Genomic DNA, 23326 nt, shown 5'->3' on the forward strand with positions numbered 1-23326 from the left:
GCAAGAACTACTTCACAGTTAGGGCGGCTAGGAGCTGGAACCAACTTCCAAGGGAAGTGGTGCTGGCCCCTACCCTGGGGGTCTTTAAGAAGAGGCTGGATGCCTACCTGGCTGGACTCATTTGAGTCCCGTTTCTCTTTTTGGGGTTTTTTTTGTTGTTCTCCCGCCCTGGCGGGGGGTCGGGCTAGAAGATCTACTAGGTCCCTTCCGACCCTTAATCTATGAATCTATGAATCTATGAAAATCAGGCCACAGACCTGTGAGGTGCCTTATCCTACCACCATCTCAGGGTGAGTCAAGATGATCTCAGTGCATGTAAGTCTGGGTAGTTTTGCTGTCATTATGGGCATTTCAGCATGACTGAACCGGCATTTCCTTTGGTTTCATTGTTATTATTCATTTTTATTTCTGTAGCCCTAGGAGCCACAGTCAAGGAGCAGAAGCCTGTTCTGCCAGTGCTATGTAAGCAGGACAAAATGACGGTCTCTGCCACAAATATCACTAGATGCTGTGAAAAGCAGCTATAGAAAAGTAACCACAGCTTGTCAACTGACATAGCTCTACTGAAGCCAAAGGAGCTATACTGATTTATATCAGCTGATCTGGTCAATAAAATTCAAAGCCCCTACGAAACATTTCACATATTTCAGGTGGCATTTTTCCAAAAAGATCATAAATGTGTTAAGAGAAGTCTCAGTTACATCTCTGTTTCCAGTTTTCCTTTGTAAGTAGCACCAAAACATCTCTAAGAAAACATCTTACATGCTAAAAAAAGCCATGAGCGTTCAACATATATCAGAGACCTCACACCTTCATTGCATGGTAACAGCCTAACAGGCCCATCAGTGCAGCCGGCCAAGCTAATGCAAGTGGAGAGGCCACAGGATACTGTGCAGAGACCATAAAATGTTAAATGGAGAATAACTTGGACATTCTTGTAAGCTATGAAATACCACGTACACTTTTCTGCTGTTTATGAGCCAAGATGGAAACAAACCACCAAAACAAAAGCCAAGGAGCCTATTGCCCTTGTTACTGTGGGTTTGAAATTCTGGGCTTATTTGCTGGTAGAAAAACTTACATTTACTAAAAATACCAGATAACATGTAGCAAAAACGCTATGCTCCTAATCTGGGATTCTTTGTCTTCTTAAGTTTACACACCAAATGAAACATATTCTGTGTTCCCTACTCAGTTCCAAAGCAAAATTATTGTATCCCTACATGCCTCCTTCCCCTCCCACCCCAGTAAAATGGCCTGATTGCCCCAGCTCCACCCGCCCCCTTCCCAAACCAGCAAACTGAATCTCTTCCAAGCCCCTGAAGCAAAATGTTCCTCTTTTTTTCCTGTCCCAAAAACTTATCCTTCTGAGCTGTCTCAGTAGCCCTCATATCTGCCTGCCAAATTCTTTGTCACGTTCCCACTGCAACCTGTGTTATCTGTGCTAGTTCTTACCTACTGCAGACTGTCTGGAATCAGAGCCTCCCAACCGCAATGCTCAGCTCCCTCTAAACTCCAGTGCAAAATGTGAGCTGACAATATTGGGGGGCACTGGATGGTTCTCCTAGAAGATGTTGCTGGGGTCAAGGATTCTTATTGCTTGGTTCAAACAGCTTTTCCACCAGCAACTGTCTTCCCTGAGCACCTTGTCAGTGAGGAGAAATGATAACTGACCTGGGATCGAAACCTCCCTAGCAAAGTTCTGATGACCTCACAAAGCAACCACGCTCTGTTCTCATGGTGACCAGCAGCAGCAAAACTCTTGAACTTTCACAGCACTGTATCCCACTGGCAGTACTGGCATCTCCCTTATTTTTGTCCGTGGCACTTTAAAGAGTGTATTTGGTGTTTTGGATACTGCTCCTTTTAGTTGTGGGTAAGGTTTTGAAGTGGCAGTTTGGGTGATTTGTTTATTTAAATGACAGCCTGAAAAATGCAGGGCACTGAACTCAATGACCCAGAAGGCTTCTTCCATGTGTTCCTATTCTGGCATGGTCTGCTGCAGGGACTTTGTGGAAAGAGCACAAAAGGAGCATGGAAAGCTCAAAGGACTAGTAATATGACAGGAAACCAGACCAAACCATTGTTTTGAGCTTTATGTCAGGGGCAAGAAGAGATTATTACCATTGATGTGTGACCTCTCTCATATAAATCAGCTGGTGGCTCTCAGTCCAGTTCCATGTAGAGAAATGTGCATAGTACCAAAGTCATCATCCCAATTGATACCCCTGTCACTAGCCTCAGGGATGAGAAAAAGGGAAGGATGCATCATGGAAACTGATTCCCTTCTCAGCCTTAAAAGTGGATCTCTCTGGGTCAAGGTCAACAGCCAATGGAGGAGAAAAGCATAACGCAGTGGGAAGCTAGCATTGTTTCCGTCTGCTCTGGAGATAAAAAATGGATTTCACTCCCCAGTGCCTCACCATTCACCAGCACAAATCCACTTAAGTTAGGGGGGAAATAGCTAATCCACCAAGTAGAATTAATAATAAATTTGCATTGGTTACAACCCAATGAAAATAAATACATCTTTATCCTCCACTAAAACAATGAAAGAACATTCTTGATCTTTAAAGGCCAAGCATCCTACAAAATCAAATGCATAATGGCAAAAGGCTATGCCGCGTGGTTATTGACAGATGCTAAAGATATGTGAATTTGTCTTAAAATGGACTGTAGGATTTAGCCTTTAGTTGTTATGCACCAATGTGATGTTTGTGATTAGGGCTGGCTAGAAAACAAGAACTGCCTTTTGTGAAAGAGAACTTGATGTTTTGAGACTTGTTTTTGTTTTGTGTTTAAACAACAACATAATTCTGCAAAAACATAAGAATGAAACTCCTCCTCACCACCTCCTCCACAAGTAGCCAAATGCCTGGTGATCAGAATCAATTCTAGTCAACCATCCCTGTCCCCAGGATCTGATCATGGTCCTGAATTTGTCTCTTGTACATCCTAAGTGAATGCCATAATTACAGGGCTATGGCTCTCTGGAGTGGAGCTGTCTTGTCCTCTTTTTAGACCAGAAATCCAGCCTTATATTTGAGAAGTGCTCCTCAAAAAAAGTTTAATCAAAACCAACCATGCTGTAGAAGTGTTGGGGTGATTTCATAGATTTCATAGACATTAGAGCTGGAAGGGACCTCGGAAGATCATCGAGTCCAACCCCCTGCCCCAGGGGCAGGAAGTCAGCTAGAGTCAAAGGATCCCAGCAAGATAAAACCAGGAAAAATGTGACAGGCAAGAATTTTTGTGGATGATGTTTATTGCACCCACCACATTCTTGGAAGAGAAAGACAAGCTTTTGGGTACCACAGCACCCTTCTTCAGTTCTCTGAGGAAGACACCTGAGGTTCAATTTTAAAAAACTGCATACAAAAATCCTTGTGTCTAATCAAAGCCAATACTTTTCTGAGGGAACGTTTCAGTCTCAATGAAACTTGCATTTTCTGACCAACCTCCCCACCACATCTGGTTAAAATAATCCCAGCCAGCTCTATTCATGATCATGTGCTACTTGTAAAGCCTGGCGGCAGTAATTAAAATCACCAACTACTTTCCTAGAGTTGGCAGAGGAATTCCTTGAGCTCAAATACGGCAGTGTGGTAGTGTTAGGCTAGAAACAGACGTTGCCTAATGAAGAAGGTTAGAGGATCCAGGATGTGTCCAGAGCAGCTGGTATACTTCATAAGGCAAGACACATTGCCTGTAGTCCCACCCATTGACCATTCAGGGCAATTGGTAGCGTGTTCTCTTGGGGCTTGAGGAACCTAGTTTTGCACAACCTAGGAATTCCCATGCAGGATGGGGCCCCTCAAGCTCCAGAAGCACCTTCTCAGCTTTTCCTCTTACAGAGATGTGACCAGGGGAGTCTCAAGGTGTGTTTCTGTAAGTAGGGAAACCTGGGGTTTCCCATGCAGAGAAATGCCTCTGGAAATCCTGGGGACACTCCTGTGTAAGTAAGGAAACCCAGCTTCCCCAACCTACTTGCACAGACATGCCATGAGATTCCCCTGGAAGTGCCTCTGTAAGAGTGGAAAGCCTGGCAAGCATCTGGGGGGCTTGAGGGGCCTGATCCTGTGTGGGAATTCCTGGGGTGCAAGGATTGGGCTCCTTCAAGCTCTGAGCTGCCCAGGATCTCCCACTACAGAGAAAATACATGTCTGCTTCTAAACAGCAGCACCGATCAATACCACCTTTGTTGCAGTCACGAATCTTGGGCATTTGTGGCACAAAAAGGGGTAACGCGCATCTGTTTGTTTGGCCTTTGTGCTGCCATCAAATTTGTTTATGAGGGCATACAGATTTCCAAAGGTAATGTCTGTTTCAACCCTTAGTTCTGAATTTCTGGGGTGGGGGGCCCTGTGAAAGGCTGTAATAGTGGCACATCTACCACCCTGATGCAATCCATAAGAATTACTGCAATTTCTCCACTGATATTCATACCTGAATAAGGAGTGCAAGATATGGCCCTGAAAGAGACTATATATACCCTAGGTAACATTTGGAGAGGGGCAGCCACAGACTCCTTCCTCTATGTGTCTTGCATTACTAGAACAAATTATGATACATACTGGAATGAGCTATTAAATATTCCATTTGTGAGCACCTCAAGGACAGTAAAATGATAAAAATCAGCCAACATGGGTTTGGCAAGAAAAAAAATCATGTCAAGCCAATCTAATTTCTTTCTTTGACAGGCTAACTAGCCAAACAGAGAATGGGGAGGCAATCAATGTGGTTATCTTGGAGTTTAGTAAGGCTTTTGACACTGTCTACAAGATACTTTCATAAGAAAACTAGATGAAATCACCAGGAGGTGGGCACAGAACTAGATGTAAAAAGTGCACTCAAAGAACAACTACCAGTAGTATCATTACCAAACTGAGAGGGTATTTCTAGGGGATGTCCAGAGAAATGAGACATGAGCACTGTTCCTTTTAACATTTCAATTACCAGCTTGGATGGTGGAATAGAGAGTACACTCATAATATCTGGATTACACCAACTTATTATGGGTTGCCAACACCCTGGAGGGCAAGATCAGTATTCAAAACTATCTTCAAAAACTGGAGAAATGGTCCAAAGTCAACAAGATGAAATTCAATAAAGACAAGTATACAGTAGTACATTTAGGAAAAAGAAATCAAATTCACAATTATAAAATGGGGAATAACTGGCTTGGCAGCAGTCCTGAATGAGTCAACAATGTGATGTCATAGAAAAAAGAAGGCTAATCTCATTCTGGGCTATACTAAGAGAAGTGTCATTTGGAAATCATGGAAGGGAAATATTCACTCTTTCAGTACTGTTGAGGCCAGAGTTAGAATACTGGGTCTAGTTTTGGGCACCACATTTTAAGAAAAAAGTGGGGAGAGTCCAGAATTGAGCAACAAAGTGTTTTGAACAGGAAGATTGTGCAAATCTCTCTCAGTTGAGTGTGACAGAGGGCACCCAGTATCTGAAAATGACTGGATAGTAATGAAGGAGCTCTCCGACTATGGACAATTAGGGCAAAATGCGGGGGGGGGGGTGAAGAAAGTAGACAGAAGGCAAGGCAAACACTGTACTGGCCACTGGGACTTCTAGTGTGTGCCCATTGCTTGTACGTAAAGTTGTCTAGCTGTGGAATGAAGGGGTTTCTCAGGAGTTCCAGGCACTGTCAGATGATCCTACAGCAGCAATAGTGAAAACAGCTTTCTTCGATTTCCAGATGGGCTCCTCTGTCTTAGGTGTACACTTCTCTACTGCTGTCTTTTGGTTATCCTGCTATGAAGCTATTTTAATATGTTCTTTGTGGAATTAGGCCACACAAAAGTCAAGCTGGGAATTAAAACCAGTGAAGCAGGCAGGTTGTTAAGCAGACTGTCATGCCTAGTTCTGCACAGGCTGACAAGGTGGAACCAGTTCGAAACCCTTATGTCCTCAATGCCTTGGGATCTGCCAGGTGAGCAGTTGCCTCTTCCCCTATGACATCCTGCTTTCAGCCATGCTGCACACACTGGACTTCTCCCCAGGGAAGTTGCTAGTGGGAGGATGGTTTCTAGGACTGGTGTCTGAACACATTAGCCTGTAAACAGCCAAAAGGCAGCAAACCTTTAGAATGCAGCAAAGCCCATCTGTTGGAGCAGACACCGAGAATGGCCAGGGATTAGATGTCTGTGTTTGTCAGACTTCAGCACCAACACACCTAAGCATGTCACAGTTTCCAATGGGAGTCTTCCCCTAGAAGGAAGGGCAGTGCTATAATCCCCACTGCACAACTGAGGTACTGAGGCACAGGAAGACTAAGGGCTAAATCCTGTTTCACCTTTAGATGCTTAAATGACACTTCTGATATCATTGCAATTATTGCCACTTCCATACAGTTTGGATGCATGCTCAGAAGGCTGTTCCAGAGCAGAACAGCATCACTCAAGCACATGTGTAATGCTGGGTAAGTGCCCCCCTCCAGAAAAAAAAAGAGAGAGAGAGAGAGGAGGTGGAGCCTCAATCTAATATTCCAGTGCTTTGGACACTTGTCCACAGAGTAGACGGCCCCGCTTCTAGGCCCACCTCATCCAGAAAGGGTTTGAATTTGAATCTCTTGCTCCCCAGCAAAGTGCTCCAACCACCTGGCTACTGGCTAGGCATTGGCCAGACCATCTTTCACCCCTCACTGAAGGTGGCCATTTCAGCAGCCAGGAGGCAAAGATATATGGGGCCAAGAGGAGGAAAGCAAGTCAGTCCATGCATGGCTCAGTAAGATGGGAACTGACTTGGAGGGGTAAAAACAATCTTAGTTCTGTTTATCCATATTATTCAATGAATATTAAATGCAAGGTGCAGAAAAGCTATTAAGAACAAGGTTTTGCTCCTGTTGTTTGAGCCTACCTTGGATTGTATTATTTTTTAATTATCTGTCACAGGGGCCTAGAGCTCAAGTTAGTGAGTTTGATATTTACACACTGAAATAAAAAACAAACAAGTGAATTAATTACATGAATATAAGCAAACTACCTAGACTTATCCCAGTAGCCCAAGCTACTGTTGTTCTACCAGTTGCAAACAATTACTACTATGTTCCAAGACCCACCAAAAGAAAAAAAGAAGTTATATAAGAAAATGACCCTGAAAGAAAAAGAAAAGATTCTGCAATGGCTATGAATGCCAAATCACAGTGCTCTAAAATCAAGAGACTACATCCTGTGAACTAGGAAACATTTTTTTAAATACTTTCTTACGTTTGTTGTAGTTGCCTTTGGTTTTTGAACATTTAGTGTGCACCCAAGTCACGTTTCCTTTTTCTGCAGCCACAAAGACCACCAACTGACTTAAGAAATGAAAGCTGAGAGTCTCAGCTTATCATGTAATTTCTGGAGCTGGGGCTATAAGAATAAGCACTGCATAGCAGGAGAGTTGTGGTAAAATTATGAGCTGCCAGCAAAGGATATACAAGGGTGTGTTATCTACATGCAACCTGACTTTGGTCACACCCAGATATAAACTGCAATTTATTGTCATTAGAGACAAGCCTGGCATTTGGTGAAGTTTGGCTCTGGACAGCACCAAACTCTGGGAGAAACTGGGCTATGGCTACTCGGGGCTGCCTCAAATCAGCATGATTGGTATTATTAATACATATGCCTGGCTCAAAAAATCATTTGTACATGTATTTTTTCCTGACAGATTAATGGAAAATGCTTTTTATTAGATTTTACCAGCAATAAGACACCTAGAGGTAGTTTGCATTAGCCCCACAGGTAGTGAATCATGACCCTAGCTGTATCTCAGGGCCTCTACAAAGTCTATTTTGAATACTGTGCATTTGAATGGACTGCTGAACAAGTCTTGAAAACTGCTGTGTGTGTGCATTTGCGCACATATGCATGCAATTGTGTGCATGCCAGGACATTTCGCAAGCTTTCTGTCTCTTGCAATTCCCATGAACAGTATCATCTCTGAATACGCATACAAACCATATACAACATATTCAATATGCTAGTCAGCACAGAACCTGCCAGGTAACACCCGATAAAGAAAGACTGGAGGTCTTCAAACAGCAACCACTTTAAAATCAAATACACTGCCTTTTGGGTTACTCGAGAAAGTGGAGAAATAACCAATGCCTGTCTGAATGATAATGCAGAATCTGAGCCTATCTGTAGTATACATTTAATACAGACTACCCTATAAATATTTAAGTGGACAGAAGCACCATCCAGGTCTGATGTAACAATGACAGAATCAAGTATCATCAGCATAATGATGGCACTCCAGTCCAAACTACATATCTTCTCTGTTTCATTACCAATTTAGGCTAGTAAGGTTGTAGTTCTCCCTAAAAGGGAAGAGGTAAAGCTGAGAAACTGAGACATGAAAAAGGGATATCATTACCATGGAGTAGAGGTCACTCTGTTTCATGGTAGCCATGACTCTGGAGCTCCTGGCAGGAAGAGATGTCTAGCCACAGTCCCCTATTAGCCAATGCCTGCAGTGCACATTATTCATCAGAAGTCATATTCCTCACCCTTGCTCAAAGTAGGAAAGGAATATAGAAGCCAGGGATGTGCAGGAGGAAGAGATGAGATATGACAAAGGAAAAGGAATGTAATGAGGAGAGGTGGGAAAGGAGGAGGGGAAGCAATGAGGTATACGTAGTCACTGAGGGGCCAGTAATCCTAGTCTACGGGAACCGTTCCAGTGTCATTCATGTCACATGCAATACAAGCCTCTGAAAGATAGGCACTGTCAGTCCATACACATCATATTGGAAAATGACCCTGGAGTTGTGGTCTGAACTAAAAAGATCCCACCCCACACTGCTGGTCTAGTATGCTGCTGGGACAAATAGGTTAGTATTCCCTTTTCACAGCCCAGATATCTGCAAAAAGCTGGGACCCTTATTTTCCATCTTTACTCTCTGCCTAGCTCTTATTTCTTACCTTGCACAATCAAGTAAACCTGGGAAGTCTTGGGTTGATGCTGTGTCTGCACTGAGCATGTATAGGACCCCTCATCGTAGACATCCACTTTCTGGATCCGGAGGCTGTATTCCAGGGGGGTTTGTCTCTCCAGCTCCACTCGAGGGTCCAGGGACCACTTGTCTGTTCCAGCAAAGATGATACCAGAACGGTTTAACCAAGCCACCTTGGAGCTTCTGTCTTCTATATAACACCTGTGGAGGGTGAGACAAGAGATTGGGATATCAGCAAAGACTCCCTGCCCTCCTTCTAACTTTCCACTGCCACAGCACCATAACCATCAGCTTCCTCGTTCCCATCATGACCGGTCACATTTTTAAAGCACTTTCAAAATATTAAATGAACAAGGCTACTCTGGAGACTGAAGTGTCCTGGTCCATATCATCTCTCCCCACCCCTGCTCCCCAGGGTCATGGGTGTGCTCCAGGAAGGGGGTCGGCCAGATGTGAGGCACCCCCAAGGTGGTACTCAGAGCACTCGGAGCCTGGAAGGTGGTTGGGCACAGTGAGGTGGATGCACCCCCTGCTGGCCCACCACATGGTCCACCTCCTCCCTCTTGTGACACCTCTGCACCCTCACCACACCAACAGAAAAGGCCTTGTGAAAAACTAAAGGCCCCCCTTTGCCTTTGCAGTTACACAGCTGCATGAACGTATGTGCATATATGTGATGCTGGTGTCAGGAACATCACATTCATCCTCTGTGACATTTGCATTGTGTCCTCAGAAGGTTACAAGGCAAGTGAGAGGTGGGAAGAGGGATGGCAGATGGGTACAGCAAAGAGTGGAGAGACTGGATAGTCACCACCTGGCATAGGCTTTGTCCCATCTGCCAAGAGCCTCAGGTGTCTGCAGGCAAGAGGATGGACTGACTGCCGTTGCAGCAACATGACGGTGATTTCATTCTTTTACAGGGGAGGGTAGAGGAGCCATCACAAAGTCAAATCTAGCTTTGGCTGTGGCACCTAGTCTATTCAAAGATCAATTTCAGCCTTAATAATACTGATCATAGGAGAGATCCAGAGATGCAAAGAAATGGCATGTATGAGTTTACCTAGCTCAGCTGAGGGGCCATGAGCTGAACAGGACATGGGATACTTATCTCTTCTTTCACCCTAGCAACAATGCCTCCAAGGCTAGGCTAAGAAATCCAGATGGGGCTTTATCAGGACAGCTTGCCCATCCCATGCCTGCTTTGTGGATAACTAAAAGAGGTCAGTCTTCAGCTCTGTCACTCCCAGGCCTCTTGTGCTCATTGTCTCCTGGAATTCAAATATGCCAACTCCTCTCAGCACTACTAACACAAATGTTGTATTGGAGAGGGAAAGACAGAGGATGAAGATTATCACTGAAAGATAAGGCAAATATTTGACAGTGGGTTTTCAAACACTGTTAGGAAGGGTCAGGCATTTTCCAAGTTCCTCTGCTTGAATGCAGTTTATTCAGACTAAGCTGAGGCTGCTGTGCGTGATGTGACTCTGATGATTCACTGCACCTCCTCCAGAGCAAACATGCCCACAAAAGCTTTGAGTTGTTCTTGGGTCACCTCTGGGCATGAGGAATGCCATGCTGCGTGGTGTCATGTGGGAGGTGCACTGTGCCACTGATCAAGCTGGAAGCATGTTTGTCTGGTCTGATAAACATTTGCCCCCCAGCTAGTGCTGTTGACAGGCAGCCAAGAGAGGCTGGCAAAGGTTTACTCTTGAAGTCGGAGCTGTTTCTTTTGACCAGGCACATATTTACCCTGAGGTGAAATTAAAGCCATAATTGTTTTTGCTTTAAAATCTGTTTCTCCTGAAAGAATGGCGATAGTTGAGCAGTTATTTACATTAAGCAATCTGTGCACAGGAGCAGGCCGCTGAGTGGCACAGGACATCAGCTAACTGTACTCCTTCTCACAACACATGTGGAGACAAGAGCAGAAATCAATGACCTGAGGAAGGTGCCAAGAACAGCCACCAGGAGCACATCGCACACACACAGCCACACTCCACCCATCCCCAGGGCCTTCCACTGGAAGATCTAAAAGTTCCTCATTTGAGCCTTCAGGAATTTAGTCTTCCCAGCCAGGTAGATCAGTATTCCCAGCCAGAGAGGCTAAAGGGTGAGCTTCCACAGGATTCTTGACCCTAAAGGGACAGGATAGGTGCCCAACAGATTTTTCAAAACCATTAAAGCTGGTTAATGAATAGCTTGAATTCACTGGCCATCAGCATCACTTCTCACAATCCCGCTGTGCACCTCACCTGCATGTTTTAGGTACCAAAGTGCTTTGGAAAATCTGGCCCTAAATGAATTTCCTCAGGTCCAAAAGTTGGTCAGGGGTAAAGCCAGAACCTGCTCCTCTGAGCACCAGGGTTCAGCCTTTGTCATGAGACCCCCCAAATTAGTCTCAACTTCTCCACCTATATAAGGCACCCACTACTGACTAATATTTGGTTTTCATAGTTTCATAGTTTCTAGGGTCGGAAGGGACCCCTGCCATGGCAGGGTTTTAAATGGTAAGACTTGTTCCCATGTAATTAACACCTGTGGAACTATTTGATTGTTACAACACCCATTTCACCAAAAGGTAACATCCTATCTGATGGACCAAAGACCAAGCAGTGGTGGGAAAGAAGAGAGTAACTTGCCACAAACCTCTCCCAGACATATAGTGAACCCAGCCAGGCTTCTGCCAGCCATTAAGAAAGTGATGCCATTTTTGTCAGCTAGACAGAAAGGTCAAGCCACAAGGTAAAGAAGTACAAAACAATCTTGCCAGAAGACTTAAGAAATTCTGCTCTTGGGAAATTAAAAATGGTGCACCATAGCCGATTGTACCCTGCTAACATCCAGAGGTCAGATATTAATAGGGCCATAATAGTCAGTGCAGGTCAATTGCTAGACTTTTTTAAGTGTCCCAGTGATGAATAAAGACTGCCATCAAAATATAGATAAAAAAGATAGAAAAGAGGAAGATAGGAACAGTAACTGAAATGGATCTGAGCTGCTCTGCTCAGCATACCTGTTTCTCTAAAGCTGTCAGAGAAAAATCAACGTACAAATGTGGAATTTCCAAGTCCTGGCTCTGTGTGAACATATATCAAAGTAGATTAGGTATCTCCATGTGTATATGCACAAATGTGTGCATCTCTGTCTGTCTACTGTATGTGCTGCCCAGCTTTATGGATCCCAGTTTAATAAAGATTTATGGGATAATGCTCAGAGTGTGAGACACATTAATTCAATACTGATAAAATATTAAATGGCATGTTAAGTGACATTTTAACAGCAATGCAAAAACTGCACAGCATCTGGTGGATATTAAATGACTGTTAAATGTTTATTAATAATCAATAGGTAGGTTCACAGCTATAACAGAATGCTCATCATTAGACATACCGAAAACATTATCATCAGTTCCGCTGAACACTAACAGATTCGCAACACATTCATTTTGGGTTTTTCCTGCCTCAAATGTTCTTGGGTTGTCTGCATTGGGATGGTAAACCTCTGCTTAGCCTTAGTGAACATATGGATGAGGTGCCCTATGTCTGCGCTGCCACTGTGCTACATTTTGTCAATGAATAATGAAGTTGCCTTATGATGATAGGTATTTTCAGAGATCAAAACTATTCTTAAAATTGGATCAAAATTGATGAATGCTGCCAACAAGATGACTGTTGATCTTGGAATCATAAAAAAAGTAGGGCTGGAAGAGACTTGTGGAGGTAATCTAGTCCAACCTCCCGCCACAGGCAGGATTGTCCCTATCCACACCATGTTGTCCATTTTACTGTGAAGCCTATTAGTAAAACTACATGGTCAACACTGTCATATAGCCACAAGGCACTGGCACAACCCAGTCAAAATTTCCAGGCTTTGCTGCAGCCAACATCCACTGCTTCTGAGGAAAACAAAACAAATAAATAAATAAATAAACCAAGCAAGCAAGGAAAAAACCCAAAGACAAAACAATAGGAGAGCACAGGAAACAAAAAACACCTTGCTGGCCCTATCTGGCAACCAACAAAGCCAAGAATCTTGGGAAATACTCATAGCAGAGCATAGGCATAACTACTCCCAGATCATCCCTGGTTAATGCTTGTCCAACCTTTTCTTGGACACCTCCAGTGATGGAGAGTCCCTACACAATCTATTCCAGTGCCTCACTGTTCTAATAGTAAAGAAGTTTTTCCCAATATCCAAACTACATCTTCTTTACTGCAACTTCAAGCCCTTGGGCCATATCCTACTCTCTGCAGCAAGAGAAAAAATGGTGTTTTCCCTCCCTTTACAAGGGAGGATCACCCACCTCTCCTTTCCCTAAGATGAAATGCCGAGCGCTCGTCATGGGAAACTCCCTCCTGAGGGGGACTGAGGGGGCAATCTGCTGCCCCAACCCCCTAGCCCGGGAGGTTTGCTACTTCTTGCAGGCCCACATCTGGGACACAGCTGAGAGGATCCCAAAGATTCTCCAGCCCTCCAACCACCACCCTATGCTCCTTATCCATGTGGGCACAAATGACACAGCTCGGAGCAATCCCAGCCAGGTCATGAGAGATGACAGGTCTCTGGGAGCAGGACTTAGGGGGTTGGGGGTGCAAGTGGTCTTTTCCTTGCTACTCCCAGTTGTGGGTCATGGGCTGAGAAGGGAGAGACGGGTTGAGGTAGTCAACCAGAGACTGCGGCGCTGGTGCCATCATGAAGGCTTTGGCTTCCATAATCACAGTCCGCTTGCTAGCACCACGGCTGAAAGGGACTTGGGGGTTATGACTGACCACAAGACGCATATGAGCCACCAATGTGATGTTGCAGCCGGCAAAGTGAGCAAAACTCTGGCTTGCATCCATAGATGCCTCTTCAGCAAATCCCAGGATGTCATCCTCCCGCTGTACCTGGCCTTGGTGAGGCCGCAGCTGGAGTACTGTATCCAATTCTGGGCTCCACAATTTAAAAAGGATGTGGAGAAGCTAGAGAGAGTCCAGAGGAAAGCCATATGCATGATCAGAGCGCAGGAAAACAGGCCTTATGATGAGAAGCTGAGAGCCATGGGACTCTTCAGCCTGGAAAAGCGCAGGCTCGGGGGGACCTGGTGGCTACCTATAAGTATATAAGGGGTGTACATCAGGACCTGGGGGAACGCCTGTTCACCAGAGCGCCCCATGAGATGACAAGGTCAAACAGACACAAAGTTCTTCAAGACAGTTTCAGGCTGGATGTCCTGGGAATAACGAGAAGAGGGACCAGGAAGCCCCACCCACAGGCCACAGTGTGGGAAGAAACATGAAAATAAAGAAATACAAAATGACTACTTATCTGCAGGAGGAGCGACACAGGAGGATCAAAGAAAAGAGCCCGCATGGTTTACAAGCCGTGCCTTTATGCAATTAAAGCCGGTGGGTGAGTTCACAAAGACGCACCAGCCGGCAGGGATAAAAGTGGCCGCTGGCTGTAAGGCGGGGAAAGCCAGTGAGGTGGTAGAGGCTCTCCGTGCCAGCAGCAGACAAAGCTGGCATGAACTAGGAACGCCCGTATGACGGGCAGCTGCTGAAGCACTGGGGGTGCCAAGACTGAGTCCCAGGAGGGGAGGAACACCGGGGGTGACTTCCCCCTAGTACCACCAAGGAGGTTTGGCAGTGGAGATGCCAAATGGCGGTGTAACCAGAACGGTGACCCAGAGAAAGAGGCTGAGGCCAACCCCGGGAAAGCAGAAGTGTTCCCACTTGACTGCTCCCAGGTACCAGGTCAGGGAACTGGGCTACGGGCGGAAAGGAAAGAGGGACCCCGTGGGACCAGCATCAGGGGGAGCCCTGCCAAACACGAGCAGGAGGGCTGGAAAAGCCGACTGGTAGTACACCAGATGGGAAGACCCTTTTGGGTTCTTTTTTTTTTTGCTTCTTTTCTTCATTTGTTTTCTTTACCTCTGCTTGAGAGGGGCACCCATACCAACCCCAGGAATAGAGCTGGCCAGCTCAAGGGGGTCTCAGGCTTAGAGCCCAAGCCAGCTAATTATCCTTCCCCCAAGGAGAAAAGTGGGGTACAATAGGGCATGAGGAACAACCACACTGGAGAGGCGGCCATGTCAAGATCTGGCACCCTGCCAGAGGTTGGTGCAAAGCTGGGGTGTAGGGGAGGTGGAGCCCCATGAACATCCCGCAAGCAGAGTGGCAATCCCTGAGGGAACCTTCAAGGCCAAGCCCCACACTAACATAACATTCAAAGACATGGCAGGAGAGTCCAGGGAAGGCCAGAGGGACAACCAAAGCTCACCTCGGAGAGTCCACGAAGCTATAGAGCACCCCTTTCAGTTCAGGCCAAGACGGCATGCGAGCAGGCGTTTGAAGCCAGGTGGGTACACTGGACATAAGGAAGAACTTCTTTACAGTCAGAGCGCCCAAGATGTGGAACAGACTGCTGTCACAGGTGGTGCAAGCACCTGCTCTGGACTCCTTCAAGAGTCAATTGGACGTTTATCTTGCTGGGATCCTGTGACCCCATCTGACTTCCTGCCCCTGGGGCAGGGGGCTGGACTCAATGATCTTCCAAGGTCCCTTCCAGACCTAATGTCTATGAAATCTATGAAATTTTATGGCAGCTCTTCAGATATTTGAAGACTGTGATTATGGTCCCTTTTAATCACCTCTTCTGCAAGCTGAACATACCTATTTCTTTCACCTTGTCCTTGTAGGGTGGTTTCTTGAAAGGTCACCACCAAGTAGGTAACCACTCAGAAGCTGGGTGGCAGTTACTTTTGTTCCCTACCAACCTTAGATCACATTTAAACCAAAGACCTGGAAAAGAAAATCTCTACATCCTGCTCTCAATCCCCTTAAGCTACCCAGTCCCCTTAAAAGCAAATTTTCTGAAGTTTAACAGGCATTTAAGATACTTAGCTACTGAATCATTTTTAAGCTGCCAAAGATGCATTTCAGTGCTCACATGGTATTTAATATCCATGCAATAACTAGCTAAGCGATTATGGAAAAGGGTTGGAGATTAGAGAAGGTGACCTAGACAGTCCTTTCTCTTCTCCACACCTCAGTTTCCCCATTTGCGAACGTGAGGAATGAGACTGATCCATTTCACAGGGGAGGGGGCACGGAAATGAATGCAATAATGTTGCTAAAGTGCTCTAAAACCTTCAGGTAGGATTCTGCTATCTACACAGTGAGTGCAGAGTGGTATTATATAAGATAAATTCCAACAGAAAGGGCATTTAGGGAAATGGTATTGAATGTGAGATTGTAGTTAGAAAACAAAGTGTATATAAAATGTCACCTTTGGCTTATACCCTACAAAGACAGAGGCCTTCATCCTACCCAGTTCCCTGTCTCTAGAGGATGCTTGGCTCATTAGTTATTTGCCTCAGATCTTTATCTGCACTGGCAATAGCAGTGCCATATCACAAGGACTGGGTTAAGAGAGAAATAGCTGTAATTAACACCCACCAGACCAAGGTCCCCACGTTCCAGAATCTATTGCTCAGGGCAAATAATAATTACACCTCAACAGCCTGGGATGGCACTGCCACGTTGGACTAACTGGGTGATGGAGTCACATCATGAAACAAGCACGTCCCTACCTGAACCACACTGGGTGTCTCTACATGACTCATGGCAGTGGCAACATACCCATCATGACAAGCAAGCTGCACCAGGATACCACAGCCATAAGAGCAGCATGAGACCAGAAACAGAACAGAGAAGGTATCAGAGCACCTGTATCCAAATCAAATTTATGCCCTAACCAGGGCTTTGCCAAAATTACACTCAGATCTGTAGGTTTTTGTTTTGTTTTGATTTTGTAAAGGGGCAATCCCTTGGAAATCAGGATTGTCTTCATTTTCCCATCTGTGGCTCCCTGCTGACTACCCCATTTCTATTTCACCTCCTTGCTTCTAGCTTTCAGTTGCCAGCAAGCCAGGGGAGGGTGGCTTTTTGCAGCATGCAGGTGGGCAGAGCAGAGTGCACTCGAGAATCCCCATATCCCGAGTCACAGCTGGAGCTGGAATTAATTTTGTGGAAACAGCTGTGCTGCCTTTTCCTTCCCCAAGCTGATCTGTGTAATTAACTGGCCAGGGGCAAATGCAAGCTGGTATGGCAAGCTCTCTCCCATTAAGGATCAATGGAGCTCCTGCTCCCCTCCCCTCCCCATCAGGATTTGGGGCAGACCACCTTGGGATTCTGTCTAAAAAGGAAAGGAGCTATGAGACTCCCGTCTCCTCAGGCAGGAAAAGATCACAATTGAAGGGAGCAGAAGGGTCCACTGAGAGGCCGAAAGGTCATCAGGGTCTTGCCATGAATGGTTGGGGACACTCCACACACCAGGAACTTGAGCCCCAGAGGTTTCATTGCCTTCCACTCTTCCCTCCCTTCCTGCAGGCTGTCACGGCCTCCTCCTCCTCCTCCCCTAGCCTCAGCCCTATCATTTTTCCTCAGCATTTCTCTATTCTGCCTCTCCTCCCATGGAGACGACAGCTCACAGTGTATTAATTTCCCAGCATGTTGTTGTAACACTTGTAGCAGTTTATGTTGTTTCTGTCACTCCTGCAACTCCTGTCCCCAGATCCTTTCCCCCTCTCCCCTCCCCTCCTTCCAGGAAACAGACGGGCATACTGTTGAGAAGTGTTATTCAGATGGAAAGTGGCAACAGGCTATCAAGACTGCATTCATCAACAGCCACAGGAAGAAGAGCAGCAGAGCATGGTTCTGCTACTTCTTGGAGCGTGAGCTTGGGGCAAGTGAGGCAGAGCCACTGCAGGGGCTGCCTCCAAGAGTCCTTCTGCTCCTACCCAGGAGAGAGGCCAACCAACAATGTGAAAGGACAACAAAGGTGATGACTACAGCACTGTCTCCTGACACCTCTAGGGACACCATTCAGTATCAGTTTAGGCCTGGAAACAAAAGCTGATAACATTAGTGTAACAGGTTTCAGTTTTCTGCACCAATACAACTGATGCACAGATAGGGTATGGATAGTCAGCTCTCTTGCGGTAGCTTATCTAGTAGGCAATATTATGGTACCCGGCCATGAGCTGGCAGAAGAGCAGGTAATCATAGCCTGTTTGCATTGAGCAACTGGTCAACCCCAGGAAAGAAGTAGACACGTGACACTTGCACCAGTATGATCACACAGGGGTAATTTTACTGCTAACTTTTCCCAAGGTAACTAAATGTTGGATTCTAGCAAGTTACCCTGACATTGTGCTACGTGTCACATATCTGGTACACAGCACTTGCACATGTTGTATATCTGGGCCTTTTGATAGGGTTTTTGAATGCCTTGAGGATTTACTCCTCACAGCAGTGAAGGGGTGGGAAGGATCTCTGTGGTTGGCTGAGCCACTATCAAAATTATTTCTGAAACACCACTGGGATTTTACAGCATTATCAATGACGTGCAAAGATGCCTACAGCCTTGGATAACTGCTGTTTTTATTATTTTAATCCTAAATAAATACATTTACTTACAGCAGGCCTGCTCATTTGATTCTGAGATTGCCTTCAGACAATGTTTTGCCTACGTAAGTCTGCAGGTCTAGGCCCAGTAGGCTTAAATAAGATACACTGTGTTTCTCTATCAGGAAATCACCTCTCTTGCCTCTTATTTTAAAACAATAACCTTAGATGGCTTTTTCCATCCGCCATTCTTAAGCACTTTGTAGAAAGAGGTCAATGTCAGTATTCCCTTGATCTCCCCCACCCATGGCTTCTTGACTCATCTCTCTTTAAAAGTATCTCTGCATCACAGTCCAAAACACAGCTCCTTGCAGAAGATACAACACAGCATTTTGGATCCAGCCTCAGGCAATCTCTTGAGAAATGCAACCTGCCATCTGTGGAACGTGCCCCCACCTGCAATGGCTGAAATTACCACATGGAGCTGCCCTCCCCAAACCAGCTTCCCACAAGCAGCCTCTTGTCACTGTGTCACTTCACGTTCACTTGCAAGATCTAGTTAATGGCTTTGCCAGCTGCCCTCTACCCCCAACAATAACAAGGCAAGGGGGGAATCCAGATACTACTTGTTCAGCATATAGCACCCCCAGTACCTAGTTGTGAGTGTCAAATGGGTCAGACAAATTCTCTGCTGTAAAGTGTAATCCTGGAGATCTAATATGGTATTTAGCAGCAATACTGCTTGGAGCTCTAGGGGGCAGGGGAACAAACCAAGAGCAAAACACACTTGGGTTTTCTTTGTCTCGTCTTCCTTTTCTGCTCATCCACTCACTGCCTGGTGAACAAGCAAGTCCATGCAGCAATATTTAGCGGGGGAGAGGAGCAAGAAAAAATAGGTGTTATTCCATTCAAACCTGCCTTCTATGCCCATAAGCAGAGACAGTTGCAGACGTGCTACAGAACATGCACAGCCTAATCACTGCCAGCAGGAAGGCTGCAGCAGAGCTGGTCATAGGAAGCTGAGATTTACGCCTGTCCCAGTGACTCCCACTAGGACTTGACATAACGAATGGGCTAACTGGATTGTGGGGAGTTCATGGTACTCCACATACAGTAAAAGAGAATGATGCTAAAGTTCAGACTGTGGCCACTACTGCTATTAGTAGGACAGCAGGACGTGCTGTACAGAAAGATTTGACTGAAGTTGAACACATCTTCATTCATCACTAGTAGAGTGCCCTTGTAAGAGCTGGGGATTGGGACTTCCATTAACTGGAACTGAAGCTTTGATTCAGCAAAGCCCTGACAGCTTTAATTGAAGCATTAATGTCAGTGGGACTTAAACACATGCTTAACAGTTTTGCTGAATAGGGATGGTCCTCTGGACTGTGGCATAAGTGCATCCCCATGTCTTCCTCAGAACTAGGATTAATTAATAATAATAATTAATAATACAATACACCATAGCCAGCCAGCTGCCCTGTATATGGATGCAAAGGGACCTCACCCCATGGAACCAGGCTTGAGTGAAAACCCCCATTAAAATATTATTTATGGTCACTTCTCCCACATTTCCCTTAAATTTCAATAGAGAATTATGAGTATTATCATCCATTATTGTTTATATGTATTAATACCACTATGAATTGTCACAGAACTAATTCAATATAGCAATATTAATTGTATCAATAATATTAATATATTGTATACTTGATCTTGTAGCTGTATTTGATTGGCATTCATCGTTTCTATTCACATAGTAAGTTACTGAAGGTAAAGCCAGCAGGAATGATAGGAGGAGAGGCCCCAAAGCGCTTGCTTTCTCTCAGCACTATTACTTCATGGCCTTTTCTGTCAGACCTATCTGTGGCTCCCTGGGGCTCTTATTACATGTGTTATGATTATGGGCAATTCCCTTGTAATGGGATGGCACAAGGCTGATAGTCTCCAAAGTCTTGCTCATTTTGCTCGGTGTAACTCCACTTAGGGATATAGTATGGGAAGGGTCAGTGAGCCCAGCACCCTGCTATCACAGAAAACCACATCAGAGAGACTCTTTCATAAATTGATCAAACTCCATCTTAAAACTAGCTTGGCTGTTTGCTGCTGCTACTCCCACTGAAAAGCTGGTTCAGAACCATGCTGTTCTGATGCGTACAGACATTACTAATTCCCAGCCTAATTATTCATGGCCAGTTTGCTTGAGCCAGCGTTGTTCATTAGCTTAAATACTTCTTCTCCCTCCCTGGAGTTTACCCCCAATCCTGCATTTGTAAACAGAAATTATATCCCCTCTTGGCCCTTGCTTTGTTAGACTAAACAGGTCAAGCAATTCTGGTCACCTCTTGTAAGAAGGTCTCTCCATTCCCCTCCTCTTACAGGCTTTGTCTGCCCCTGATTCAGTTTGAATTCACCTATTTAGAAGATGGATAACCTGACTTGTACACTGTATTCCAGATGAGCCTTGTTCGATGCAAGTAATACACCTTGTTCAATGGCACTGCTACTTCCCTACTGCTGTGAAAGCTCTTTTAACTAAACTGACGTAACAATGAAAGGTGGACATGACTGCCAATGTTTTCTGAAAGAAGCAGTCACCCAGCCTGCAACAGATACTGAAGGTAAAACTCCAGCATGTTTACCAGGGAGAAGTTGCACTGTCAAAAATGTCACCCAACCCCTCTATCTCCCACAGCAGGTGCAGGCCTGGTCCAAGCAGATACATTTTATATTAGAATTATTCTGGTTAGGCATGTTTGTTTGTTTTTTTTAACCATAATAGTTATACCAGTCTGGATGGGGATGCCAGTGTATTTGAATCAAGTTTCACAGAGCACTGGTGCTCAACAAGTGGCCCATGAGCCAGATCCAGCACATTGAGCTGTGTCATCTTATCCATGGACCTCCCCATGGGTCCAGAAATTTGGTGGTGGGGAAGTGGTGCCAGCATGAACAACAGCTTCTCTCATGCCAAATTTCTGGACCTGTGGGGAGGCACAACTTATGTATGTGGACACACAGCCTTAGGCTGCAGCCCAGCCACAAGGGAATGGATTTTCATGGTCAAGCTCTCTCCTGCTAAACCCACCCAGATATGGGAAATTCCACCCCGGTCTTTAGAGAAGACACTGCATTCTGGGAGCTCCTGGGACAAGTCCACTTGTTTCTGAGATGCAGCTGGTACCCTGGTGCCATTGCCTGAGTCACCATCCTCAGTGATGGCAGTTTCCACCCTAGCCTGATTCCATGGGAGAGGTCACACAGCATCCATATGCAGAGCAGCTGGCTGGCTGGCTACCATGCATAATCTCAAGCTGGCTGCTCTTTGCAGAGCTGCCAACTGCCCTGATTGCTCGAGTTAGGATCTTGCACACTGATCAGACAGGAGAATGAGACTGCAGAAAAAGCAGGCCATCAATTCCTTTCTCTCTTTTGGGTCAGCTGAGGACTCATCAATTTCCCTTTTCAGTTGAGACAAAAATCTAGCTCTGAACTGGAGCCAGGGTCATTAGGGGATGCTAATCAGCTACAAATCACGTCAACTTAATGAACTGTCCAAGCAAGAACACGCTCCTCACTCAACCTGCCAACAATTTACCTCAGTGTTGTTGGTTATGCTACTCTAGCAGAAGGGACCCCAGAGGCCTGGAATAGCATGAAGCGCTGCAGGGCAGGAGCAAGGGCCACTGGCAGAGCTGTGTAGGGAGCCCAGGAACAGCATGCAAGTGGTGCACAGCATGAATGAAGGGTGTTAATCAATGATTTGTCGCCAGATTGCAGTGTGCTGGCGCTATGGGCAATTCCCTTTTCATTGTCCTAAAGATATAGGTCAACATTTTCCAAAGCACCTAATCTTTAGGAGCCTAAATGTGCATCTACACTGGGGCGGTGAATTCTCCTGGCCAGGAATGCACTGTTGAAGACGCTCTAAAGTAGCCTCCTATCATTGTGCCTGAGACTTCAACCATCTGTGTGCTCAAGAACAGCTGCTCTGGACAGCCCCAGGGAAGACACTGCAGCATTCCCAACTTGGGGATGTGTGGGGGTGTTGGGGTAGGTGGAAGGGCTGTGCTCAGACATAGCCCAGCTGGTACACACCCCAAGCTGACCAGAAGACAATAGAATTTGACTTCCTCCCTCACGTGGGCCTTCCATCCTGGGGTGGGTATTTTTGAAAAGGTTATCCACTATACTCAAGTTTTGGAAGGGTTTGAAACCAGGTTTTTGCAGAAGAATGGCAGCAGTGCTTTGATTTTTGGTCAGGGTTATGCACTGGTATTGGGTGAGGAGCACTATAACAACCTGAAACAGGCAGAGAGATTTTTCCACCCTTTTCTCATGCTCCCCTCTTCCCTGTTCCATACATCAGTATAAGAAGCATCTGGTTAATTTGCCGCAGCTTACACTGTGCCACAGACATCTTTCACATCACCACAGCCAGGCAGCACTGGGGAAAGCTGCTGCCCTCCCTGCTTCTAAACTTCTCCTCCAGACTTTCTGGTGCAGGAGGAAACATGTTGCAAAGAGGCTGATGGAGGGGACAGAAAGGAGAAGATAGGCTTGGATGGAAGGCCCACGTGATGATTCAGTGCCTAGTAATTATCTGAAATGTTCTGCACAGTATCAGAGAATTAGTGCACCTGGAGCCCCTGTACCCAGATAAAAAAAGGAGAAAGACAATCAGGCAGATGGAGGCAGACAGCACTACATCACAGGCAGGAGGGGGCGAAAGGCAAAGGCAGACAAGAAACAGGCAGGCAGCCGCCACAGCTACTGGAGAATGAGATAAAGTCCCAGATTAGTAATGCAAAAGAAAACTCAGAGAAAGTGGGAGCAAGACGGAATGAAATCACAAAAAATGGGGGCGGGGAAGGGAGCTTAAGAGGTCACTTAATACATGCCCCTCCTCCCTTTCTCCTCCCCTTGCTCTAAGGCAGGACCCAAAGTAAAGACTATAGGTAATGGGAGAATGATGCTAAAG

The 23326-nt window shown here is 45.6% G+C and overlaps 1 protein-coding gene across 3 annotated transcripts in view; it reads right to left on the reverse strand.

Annotated features, from left to right (window-relative positions):
- LSAMP (limbic system-associated membrane protein) overlaps positions 1 to 23326 on the reverse strand; it is a 552317-nt gene that overhangs the window by 303494 nt on the left and 225497 nt on the right. For all 3 annotated transcript variants that reach the window (XM_019526970.1, XM_019526969.1, XM_019526968.1), the window contains exon 2: positions 8925 to 9157. In XM_019526970.1, the coding sequence (XP_019382515.1) occupies positions 8925 to 9157 (233 nt within the window). The remainder of the gene's footprint in view (positions 1 to 8924; positions 9158 to 23326) is intronic.

Source organism: Gavialis gangeticus, unplaced genomic scaffold, assembly GCF_001723915.1.
Source record: "Gavialis gangeticus isolate Ggan-Ray unplaced genomic scaffold, GavGan_comp1, whole genome shotgun sequence".
Classification (NCBI taxonomy): Eukaryota; Metazoa; Chordata; order Crocodylia; family Gavialidae; genus Gavialis; species Gavialis gangeticus.